This window comes from Lactuca sativa, chromosome 9 (assembly GCF_002870075.4).
Source record: "Lactuca sativa cultivar Salinas chromosome 9, Lsat_Salinas_v11, whole genome shotgun sequence".
In the NCBI taxonomy this organism is placed as follows: domain Eukaryota; kingdom Viridiplantae; phylum Streptophyta; class Magnoliopsida; order Asterales; family Asteraceae; genus Lactuca; species Lactuca sativa.
The window spans coordinates 144,820,167-144,831,948 of NC_056631.2; the positions used below are offsets into that span (position 1 = coordinate 144,820,167).

An 11,782-nucleotide genomic window follows, 5' to 3' on the forward strand; every position below is an offset into this window, starting at 1 on the left:
TATATTGTATTTTCACTAATCTTAACGGTTTTATTTTTTCCAATAACCATAACGTTTTTACTAAATGTACTTTTTACAAATCTCCTAATATCTTATAATTTTTATCTTACTTTATAATTTTTCATAACTATGTTATTTTCAAGATTGACTGCTTTAATAGTGTTTTTTTTTCAGTCTATTCAATTTTATATTTCATTGTACAACATCATCGTGTGTATGTATTCTGAAATTTCACTTTAAAAATGTTTAATGCTTACACCTTGATATTAATTTTTTTTAATAAACTCATGTAATAATTATGGAATATATATCTCATTTTAATTAACATTCACTTCCTTTATTATATCAAATTCCTCATTAAAAGAATATATTTTTGGAAAATAATAATTATAATAGGGCAACATTATCTAAGACGTAAATGTTTGATATACTTTTGGAGAAAAAAAACCAGGATCATTAAAAAAAATTATATAAAGAAAATACAAATTTAAATTTGTTGAAATTATGGATGAAATTACTGGCGAAAATTTATTTTGGAGGGAGTTGTATTTTGTAAGGTATAATAATATTACAATATTTGAAATATCTATATTTGTTGTGTAAATTAATAAATTTTATTTTTACTATATAAAAATAAAAAAGTAGGTTGATATGATATACAAAAACATAATAATTTCAATGATATTTTAAAATCATGCCAAAATTAATCGGATTCTTATGACATAAAAATAAAAAAAAAAATCATAATCATCTCTAATATATAAAAGTAACATTTTTGTAATTAATGTTAGTTCCCAAGATAGTTAATTTTTGTTTTGTTAAAGGTACCTAATATCTTTTCATGTTGATTTGAAAAGTTTCAAAAAAGTAGTTAACTGATTTCATGTAATTTGTGACAAAGAAAATCGAAATATATGAATACATACATTTGATATAGGAACAAAAAATAATCGAAAAAAATATAAAAAGCGAAAGAAGGTACTGACCTTCTAGCTCACAAGAGCGAATGTTTATAACAGAGAATGATGATGGAAGTTATAAGCAATATTAACGATGTTGTAGGAGAATGTTTGAAGAAAAGAAACGATTGAAAATAAATGTGAGCCGCGGATTCAATGATCAATCATATATGTATGTGATAATTTGAATATGATTTTTCGGTATTAATAATTTCCTAATAAAAAAAGATTTTATATTAATGGTTTACTAATATAAACGGATTTATATTAATGGTTGATATTAAGGTCATGATTGAAATGATTTGTTAGTAATATGTTTTTAAAATTGACCATATTAAAATCTTCATAACTGAAAATTCAAGATGTAAAATATGAAAAACTTTTATTGGAATTAAATACATTTCATTTCAACAAATGTAAGTTATTGATTGATGATTGGAAAGCATTTATTGGAATTAAATACATTCCATATAGGGAAGATGATGTCAGCAATTTGATCTAAGGGTGGAAAAAATAAGATTGAAATACAATCAATGGTCCAGATTATTTAAAATGATGTCATAAGGTTTCTCTTTTAATAATATTTAAGATATGTATCCTTTTAAATTCAAATTTTAAATTTCAAATTTCAAATTTAAATAAATTTTTGTTTAAACTTTTATATTTTATATTTTGTTTTATCAAACCCGTATAACATACGGGTTTTAAACCTAGTACTGTAAATATATAAATAATTGAAAGTATGTTTATTATTGCATTTAGCCCCATGAAAATACAATATTAACTTTTTTGACTGTCTTAAAAATATTTAGTTTTATTTTTAGGTTAAAATTTCTATTTGTAGATAACAAATCTTTTTTAAGCTTTGGTCCAGCCCAATCCTTAAAAAAATATACATATTATGACTACGTCCGTCTTAATGTTTGCAGTCTAAACTCCAAAAACGTAAGTGATTCATGGTTTTGGGCATGAATCTAAAGAGACCAAGACATTTTATACAACTCGAATTTCGGTGCAAATATATCGGAATGAGTTACCAATGACTCTTTTATATAATATATTTTTTAATCAAATAAAGTGGTTTTTTATCAACTTATACAACAATCGTTAATTTATTATATTTTTTTTATTTTTATTAATTCATGCATAAAATTGATTTCTTGCTAATTTATACAACAAAATTGATTTATTGCCAACATTTATTCAAAAGTTCACTGTTATTTCTTGCATTTCTCCCTTTTTACAAATACAAATACAAATAGTAGTTTTCTACACTTTCATAAAAAGACTAAATACAAGAATTAATATACTTTTGTTTATTTGTATAATACCTACTTACATTTTTTATTAGAGCATCATACATTCAAAAAAAAATTCTAATTGAGACATTACTTTTCAAAAGATCTACCAGACTATAACATTGTACTTTCAACTTTTTGTTTTATCAAGACAATACTTTTATTTTCACTAATTATAACAATCATTGATGTGATTAATCAGATTTTTCAAAATATAAAGCTGTAATAAGAAATAAATTTAAGATGTCATAAAAATTAATAAATAAATCAATAAAAGTTCGTTGTTATTTTATTGCATTTAACTCAAAACAACTACCAATAAGCATACCACATCAAGTGCAAGTTGAAAGGGAAGTGAAGAAAGAATGGTCCCTCTTCAGTCTTCACCTTTATTTTTCTCACAAAATAAAATTTTAAAAAAAAAATAGGAAAAATGCAGAAAATCCCAGTTGTTAAAACTTTACATGTATCTCCCTCCTCCTCAAACTACAAGAAGCATTAAATTATGAAAATATTATGACCTTGGATTGGAATTTTGACTTTTTTAAACAGTCATCTTCTAGATCTGTGATCTGTCCTTCCTGACTTTCCACACTCCCCAAACAATAAAAATCTTGCTCCTCTTCGTGGGCCAACCGGTGTTCCGGGCTTCATCTGTTCAAAATAATAGTTTACTGTTACTGTTACTGATACTGTTACTGCTACACATTCCATAATTCCATCATACCAAACACTACCTAACAGTTTACCTTCCCCCTCCTATTCCGCCTCTTGTTAAAACAGAAACAACCACCACCTCCTGATCCAGACTCATATCCCCTGTATAACAAAAACCATAAGAATTGGTAAAAGGGTATTTCGGTCTTTTATCTTCACACGAGAAAAAAAAAAAAAAAAAAAAACAGTTCGTCAACCACTTACTTGCCCCCTAAACTGCCATCATGCAACAAGCTCGGTGACATCGGATACTGCCGCCCAATATGTTCCTTCGAAAGGGTATTTCCGTCTTTTATCTTCAAAAGATTAAGTTCACGGGTCAACTCGTCTTCCCATTTCTCCTGTGACAACGGGTCCATCGCCACCATCTGCCGCTGGTGGTCCCCGCCATCTTGCGGTAAAACCTGATTCCGTTCCGGTTTCAACCGGTTCAACGATCCGGGAGTTCCGCCCTTTTCTGCAGTTTGTAACCACGCGGTTTCTAACCGCTGTTCGTGAATGATGGATTCTATTCTTTGGACCGGATTCCCGGTTTTGGGGGGCTTTCTCCCTTTTGCAACAAGTGGGGATGCAGCTCTGGAATTGATGATTCCGGACATCTTTCCGTCGGAATCATGAAAGCTTCCTCGTGGTCCCTTTTGTGGTTCTTGAAGGGAATCCGGATTGGGTTTTGGTGTGGGCCCGTCATCTGAAAGTAATATGATTCTGACTTCTATGTTGCGGTGGAGAACCATTTCAAATGAGTTTGTGATGCTACTAAGAAACCTTTCAGCTCTACTTTTTATATCTTTATCCCGAAACACAATATAAGCAACAAGAATTCCTGCAAAATTTATATAAATTATAAATAACATATTTCCGGTTATTTGTTTTATTATAGCATCCTACATAGAGATATGAACTGAAGCACATGGAAACTTAATTATTACCTTTATCTTCAGAAATCGACACCAGATTCCCATAAGTATGAAGCAGTTGCCTCAGAGTCTTGGAATGGCACTTTTCAATGCAACGTGCCCAAATATCATCCAATATATTTGAATTACTACGTTTCGATACATTATTTCCAATTATGACATCATCATCATCATCATCATCATGTGGGACAGATGATGCTGCAATTGCATCCCCATTCATGAGCTGCCTCATTGATAGAAGGGTATCTTTTGGGCTAGTTGAATTTTGGCGGATAGGCTTAGGGGGGTACATAGGGGTAGATTTTTGAGGGGTATATTGGGAATCTTGCCTTTGTTTTTGAAAATATATATCTCGGAAAGTAGCACATGGATCATCTTCGGTAGTCCTTGAGCTTTGTCTTCTACTGCTTCCGGAAGGAGTGGGGTCCGCTGATGGGACTGAGCCTAGCTGTAATAAGGTTGCTGTGAACCATGTTGACCTTTCACTTGAAAGTCTTAATTGTTTTTCAGACTCAGAAAGAAGTTTTAATGCATGCTTTAATCTTTCAATTTCTGCTTCTGTCACTGAAGAATGTTGCAATCATCCATGGTAAAAGTTATAGTAATCGAGTATACTTAGTATTAAAGTTTATAAAGAAAAAAGTTGAGAAGAACTTACAGCTTCTACCATCAAACAATGAGTCAGCACTAGCTTCAATTACTTGATATGTTCCAGCAATAATGTCCATAATAAGTGTAGCCATTTGAGACATGAGGACCATAGGGTCAACTCCCAATTCCATTAGTTCTCTAGCTCTTTTCACAGTTTCAGCTGTGTTTGATGACATTGCTAACTCCAGAAGTTCCAATAACTTCTCATCAGAGACAACTCCTACCTACAATCAACTCCAAAAGAATCAGTAAAAAGTTTGAATAAAAAAGTTACAAGGATCAAGAAACCAGTAGATTAGATACTTACAAGTTCATTCACCAAATCAGTGGTGATTCTCTTTCCTAATAAACTTAACTGATCCAACATAGTTTCAGCATCTCGCAATGACCCTTCTACATTCAATGCAATCAAATCCAATGCATCCTCTTCCACATCCAAATTCTCATCCACTGAGATTTTCCTCAATCTGTTAACTATGTCGCTATCTTTAATTTTGCTAAAAAGATACTTTTGGCATCTTGACAAAACAGCACGTGGCACATTGTCAAGATCAGTAGTTATAAAGATAAACACCACACTTGGAGGTGGTTCTTCTAGAAACTTCTGGAAAGCCAACCATAATTTAGAAGGTAACAAGTGACACTCATCAATAACATAAACCTCATGCCTTGTAAAGGTTGATGTAGAAAGACCCACATTCATTTGAAGTTTCTTCATCAAATATCTAACTTTATCAATCCCTTTCTTATTGGATCCATCCATTTCAGTGATGACGTGGCTCTTCCCTGAAATAAACTCAGCACATTCCCTGCAAATCCCACAAGGTCTTGTATCTCCAGTAGCAAGGCAATTCAAGGCTGCAGCAAAGATTCTTGCAGTTGATGTTTTCCCAGTGCCACGTGGACCTTGGAAAAGATAAATTGGAGCAATTCTTCCTTTCATGATAGCATTCACAAGTGATTGGACTACAACATTCTGCCCAACCAAATCCTCAAAGAACATTGGCTTATACTTGTGGCTGTAGCAGTTGATATTATCAAGAGATGAAGGAGAATCACCTTCTCTTTCTCCATTTACAGCTACAAGCTCCAAACCTTCTTGACTTCTGTAGCTTGTTGACCACCTCCTTCCATCTAATCGACTCAAAGCTTCCAAATCAAGCTCTCCATAGTTAGTTGAAAGCTCGTCATCTGTCCCAATAGATGAACGATCTCTGCTTTCTGCACCATTTGTTAGCAATGGAACAAGACCTTGGGAAGATTTGTGGACATGTCTCTTCTTGTTGTAAGCACCTATTGATGATCGCCTATGGTACATGGTTTGGCTACCACACAACATGCTGCTTCCTTTTCTTCTCAATGTATCTGAAAATGAAGGTGAGTAACAGCTACCACAAACCCCACCACGTTTTGGGGTACTTCTCTTGGAGGAAGACCAGTAACAAGGAATCCCACATCCATGGCGACCTGGTAGATCCAACTGATCATCTTCATCATCATCATCATAGTCATAACCTAATCCTTCATCTCCATCAGTTGTTGCATCCCATGATCCAACTGTGCTTGGATTCCTAATGCAATACTTGTTGAAAGAACTTGTGGATAAAGCTGGGGTGCTATAACAGTAAGATGAATCGTCTTTCCTACTACCACCTCTCAACAATTTTGAAGATTTGAGCCTTGACAACAATGGTGATGTCACTGAGGACCCTTTAACAACTATATCATCCGAATTAACATCATCATATTGGTCAACTAGGCTTAGCTGTCTCTGCAGTTGAAGTTTTAAAGCAGCAGACGCATGTGATGTTTTCTTTGGCTTCTTCTTCATCAATGATGCCCTCCTAACAGGTGGTGTTGTGAGACTAGTTGCATCTTTGCAATTATTGAACATCTTTGAAGATGACAATGCGTACCTGTGATCATCAGCAGCAACACTCTTCAAATCTCCATCATTTCGGGCATCGCTCAAGCTGTCATCGACACTCTCATCACAATCACCGATTCCGTCATCAACATTTCCTCTTTGTTGGTGTATTGGCCTTCTGGTAGTGTCATCTGTTTGCCCCGTCACGGAAGCGCTCCTCTCACTCTCCGATCTCTGCGTTTTCCAATTATACAAAAACACCTTCTTCTCATTCCTCCTATTTTTATTATTATTATTATTACTGCTACCACTAACATTGTTGTTGATGCTGTTGCTGATGTCGTTAACATTATTCTCATCGGTTTCTTCTATACTGTAACTAGTGTTGTTCCTATAATGGTGATTATAATGGTTGCTTGGGGCATTGGTGACGGAAGAAGAAGCGGCCGCTGCTGCTGCTACAGCAACGGCGGTGGTGGATCTAGATGAACTGAGGGGAGACCGCCATGAGGAAGTCGTACCAGGATCTCGTAAAGCACGAGCAGCTTTCCTAATCTGAGTTAACTCCTTCTTCAGATGCAGATTACTGGGATCAACAAGGCCGCCACTATAACTACCACTGCGATTTGCAGACATTTTCTTGCTGCTGCGGCTCCAATGAGTTGCAGAAAAACTTCGGAAAATCAAAAGAATGAGTAAATGTAAATGCCACAGATCTGACAGATTCGTGTAAAGCTATAAAGTACAAATGTACATTTAGTAGAAATTAGGGTTTGGAGGAGATGATTTTCGAATTGGGGAGGGAAAAAGAGGATTTTTGAGACAACATTTCATCGAAATCGGAGAAAAGATTGGGGGTAAAAGGTGGAACTTGGGTTCTTCCCTCTCAACAGTGGCACATTTGATAGTCCCCTTCAAAAAGATTCTTCTGCTTTTGTCCCCGGATTCATCTCACTTTTTGTCCGACGTTTTTATTTTTATTTTAGTCATTCTAAAAATTATGACTACCCAATTAATGTGGATTTGAAAATTGAAATTGATGGGGTACCGAATTGTTACAGTAAATAGCAACTTTTTTTTTTATCAATAAAGGTGGTATATGTATTTATGTTTTAATTTTAAATAATAAATTAACAATGTACTGTTTATTTTTCATAAAATCTAACTTCAAAGCATGTGCAATGGTATTTTTTTTTTAATATTTGAATAAAAAAGACAAAATTGCAAAAATGGTCCCTGTGGTATGTATTTTTTTGGGGTTTTAGTCCAAACCACGACTTTTTTAGATTGGTAGTCATTTTGGCCTAGTTTGACTGTGGTTTTGGTCCCTTGGAAAACTAAAAAGACTAAAATGCCCTTCTTTTATATTTTTTATATTTTTTCTATTTAATTTAATGTTTTATTATTAATAAACATTGGGCCCCACCCACCCCCTCCCCCTCCCCCCCCTCCTTCCTCTCTCTCTCTCTCTCTCTCTCTCTCTCTCTCTCTCTCTCTCTCTCTCTCTCTCTCTCTCTCTCTCTCTCTCTCTCTCTCTCTCTCTCTGAAAAAACCAAGAAATAAGGAGTAATTATTCCTCTTTGTCTTCTTCCTCAAGAACGAAGGTACTTTTCTGTCATTTTCGTCGGGGGTTCTCACCGATTCCGGTGTTTTGTCGGGGTACGATCGGGATCGGATACCAAGCTCTCTTCCTCCTTCAATCGATGTGGATGAAGATGTATGTAGTGTGTTCTCTTCTCTCAATATCTCCCCCATCACTCACCTCCACAGCTCGAATCTCCTCCCCGAGAATCTCCACTGCGAATTTCACGGTTTTGGATCTCCGATCGGCATCGGTGAGGGGAGAACGAAGGAGTTAGTAGTGGCTACGAATTGCTAGCAGCGGTGGGTGGGGGAATCACAGAGTGCAGGTGGCACTGGTGATTGGGTTAAGGACAATGAAATCACAAGTAACAGGTGGAACAATATCGATATGAATCATTTGTTCTTCAAATCATTTCTGAAACAAAAAAAAAATCGATTATGGAAATTGATTTGTGTATACGAGTTCATCCCCCAAATCGAAAAACAAAAATGAAAGCATAGTAAACACAGTCGGTTCTTCACAATAATATACCGACAACCTAACCCAATCAACTTGATTTCTTAGTGGTCATAAGATCAGCAGGCTTGTTCTTCTTCTTTCCGTTTGGGGATGACGACGATGATTTGTGCTCTCCTCCTCCAATCCTAGGGTAGTATCTCTTAATCACCTTCTCCTTCACAAATTTATTGTAGATGAAAGCAACTCCTCTAAACTGTGGCAACACCAACCACGCCATCGCTATCAATTTCACATCATACCATATCGGTATCTGCTAACCATTAGTTTCTGGAAATCACGATGATCAAATCTTGAAATTAAATGGTTGTGTTTTATTCCGGTAGTCACCATTCAAGGACAGATACAAGAAGCATCTCCACGAGAGTAAGGAAGGAGTATAAGATCCAGTAAGAAAGCCATTGTTGATCATCTTCTTTTGAAGAAGATGAGGGTAGGGTTTTTTTACTCTTCATTATTGAAGAGAGATAGAGAGACAAAGAGAGAGACGAGAGAGAAAGAGAGAGATAGAGAGAGAGAGAGAGGGGCGAGCTGCGATCACAAAGAAATAAGAAAGAAAAGAAATTGATTTGTTGCAAGAGAAAAAGGGGTTGCGATTTTTCTTTCTGTGTGTGTGTGTGAGAGAGAGAGAGAGAGAGAGAGAGAGAGAAGGTGGGCCCTTCTTATTTTTTTAATTATTAAAATAAATAAATTAGTATTAGATTTAAGAAGAAATGAAAGAAAAATTAAAAATAAATACCCCAAGGGTATTACAGTCATTTCACTATTCAGATTGACCAAAAACACAACAAAACTAGCTCAAAAGGACCATGGAACCAAAAAAGTAAGGGTTTGGACTAAAACCCCAAAAAAATGCATACCACATGGACCATTTTTGCAATTTTGTCAATAAAAAATTATTTTTTGTCGAAGATAAAATTACATAAATGCTCCTTATGATTTACCAAATGTCAAAACTTCAGTCTCTATTAATATTTTTATACAAAAGGTCATTGTGGTTTCTAAACTTGCATGAATGGTCTTGTAGTTTCTAAAACTTGCAAAAACGGTCTTTGAGCCATATAAAATGACTATTTTGCCCTTCTTTAATTTCTTTTATCATTTTAAAAAAACTAAATCTAATTACTAAAAATAAGAAGATAAATAAATATACCCCCCCCCCCCCCTCTTCTCTTAACCATCCTCGTGTTCCTTCTTTTCTCTCATTTTCATCAACCACCACAATCAACCCCTTGTATTTTGTACCTCAAATTAAACCCACAAAATGGAGGAGATCTTTAGGTGATTTTGGGGAGGTTTTTTTCCGTCCACGTTAAAGCAGTTTCCACACTGTTTTGTTCTTGAGTCAACCACCTTGATGCTGATTTTTCTAGGTTTGACCTACCTTCAAGTCAATTCTAACAAAATCCAACCTCCTCGGTGTCAATTGTCATGTTCTCGTCATCAGTTTGAACATATGTTCTTCAACACATAATCATATGGAAATTGAATTCTTGAAATTTTGTTTGACTTCCTTTGGAAATCAATTTTTGATGTGTTTTAGTTTAAATAGTTTTTCTTTAGCATACGATAATTTGGTAATCAATTTTTGTAATCTATTTCTTGGGTTTGTGTTTGATTTCATATAGTAATCATTTTTGGAGTTTTTCCTATGTGAAACAGTTTTTGTGAATTTAGGTCGCGAATTAGAAGCAACCCTTACCCCTGCTATGGATCGATTTATAGGTGTGCAAGAGAAACGAAGAACGGTTGCGTCTGAATGGAGAAGGTGTAATGATGATCTGATTTTGGTTGTGGAGTAGTTAATGAACATGGCAGGTTCTTTTTTGTTTTTTTCTTAGCAGATGATGGTTTAAGATCGAGTAAGTCGATTGTAGATGGTATGAAAATGATTACTCGATGGTGTTGGTTACTTATTACCCCAGAGTTGTCTATCTCCAAAGAAATCACAAACAGTTGTGAAGATGATGATGTTTGTAGGGGATGGCACTGATGGATGATGGGTCTATAATGGTGTACCCTTTAGTAATGCAGCAGATGAACTGGATTTGATATGGTGGTGGTCTCGGTGGTGTGAAGGTGATAACAGATTGGTGATATTGGCGATGCATGGAAGGGTGAAAGAGGGTCGATAAAGTTGGTTAATGTAAGGATGGTGGGTGTGGTGGAGATGTCGGTCAAGAATGGAATGAGGGTGGGGAATTTTTTTTAAGTCAAAATTAGTAAAAAAAAAAACTATAAAACAAAATAAAAAGGGTGTAATAGTCTTTTTATCTAGGTTAGGACCAACCATATATGTTTTAGAAACCACGAGGATCATGTTTGTCAAAAATTAATAGGGACTGAAATTATTACTTTAGTAAACCATAGAGATTATTTATGTAATTTATATATATACTAATTTTGAACTATATGATGATAATTTTGAACTATATGATGAACATGAGTTGCTTCTGATTGGACCACTTCTGATTTTTATTTTTTATTTTTTTTAAACATCGTGTAGGCCAATAAGAATAAGATCGGTGTCCATACATGTGTTAAGCACCTCTTTTTTCATCGATTTTTGAGTTGGTTGATCTTATACGTGTTTTCGTTTGAATATTGTCACCGATTATCTGTCTCCGATTACTTCTTACACCCATGACTCTTCCAGTTTTGTCTAAAAAAAATTAAAATGTTAAAAGAACTTTTAACTTACAAACTCCAACATCTTAATTTATGATACATTTTATATTTAGTATCAGTTTTCTTTACATGTTATTAATATTTTGATATTAAATATTTATTTTTATTAGTTATCTATTTAATTGAATTTAAGAGATAAACATGAATATAACTAATGGAAATTTACATCATTATGAAAATAATTTTACATTTTTTTGGATGACATAAATATTAAAGATTAAAAAATAGTATTGTCATATTATATTTTATTTTTTATTTATTTAAATATTAATGTCAATGTTAATATGACATGTTTCAAAATGTGACATATATGAGGGAATTTTTAGGACAATTAAGATAGATAAGTCAACTAGCTAATTTTTACATAATTTTTAATGAATTTGGTCCAAATCAATTTGAAATGATTATTTTGTTTTTTTTTATTTTTTGATATTTTTTATTTATTTTAGAATTTAAATAATTATAGAAAAATAAAATATCACTCGCCCCTCTCCACCGACCCCGCCCCCTTCACAAAAAAATCTTTATCCCTTTCTTTTTTACTTTTCTCTCTCTCTCTCTCTCTCTCACACACACACATAGAG

General features: G+C 34.0%; 1 protein-coding gene across 3 annotated transcripts; it reads right to left on the bottom strand.

The window, feature by feature from the left end:
* Positions 1 to 2,520: 2,520 nt before the first annotated feature.
* On the bottom strand, positions 2,521 to 7,368 carry LOC111886145 (protein STICHEL). Of its 3 annotated transcripts, XM_052767962.1 has the most exons (7): positions 6,459 to 7,367; positions 4,850 to 6,386; positions 4,550 to 4,766; positions 3,904 to 4,455; positions 3,179 to 3,797; positions 3,007 to 3,076; positions 2,521 to 2,911 (listed from the first exon to the last, which is right to left on the bottom strand). In XM_052767962.1, the coding sequence occupies exons 1-7, from the start codon at positions 7,043 to 7,045 to the stop codon at positions 2,810 to 2,812; spliced, it is 3,684 nt and encodes a 1,227-aa protein (XP_052623922.1). In that variant the 5' UTR covers positions 7,046 to 7,367; the 3' UTR covers positions 2,521 to 2,809. The 3 variants fall into 3 exon arrangements, with proteins under 3 accessions (XP_052623922.1, XP_052623923.1, XP_023738140.2); XM_052767963.1 differs by having other exon boundaries at positions 2,995 to 3,076; positions 4,850 to 7,368; XM_023882372.3 differs by having other exon boundaries at positions 4,850 to 7,367.
* Between the last annotated feature and the right edge of the window lie 4,414 nt (positions 7,369 to 11,782).

What these genes read in the sequence shown, in the direction of transcription:
- LOC111886145 (XM_023882372.3), bottom strand. Translation starts at nt 7,045, where the DNA reads ATGTCTGCAAATCGCAGTGGTAGTTATAGTGGCGGCCTTGTTGATCCC. An exon ending in ATTGTTTGATGGTAGAAGCT is followed by an intron (nt 4,456 to 4,549) that starts GTAAGTTCTTCT and finishes AACATTCTTCAG; the next exon opens with TGACAGAAGCAGAAATTGAA. An exon ending in GTCGATTTCTGAAGATAAAG is followed by an intron (nt 3,798 to 3,903) that starts GTAATAATTAAG and finishes TAAATTTTGCAG; the next exon opens with GAATTCTTGTTGCTTATATT.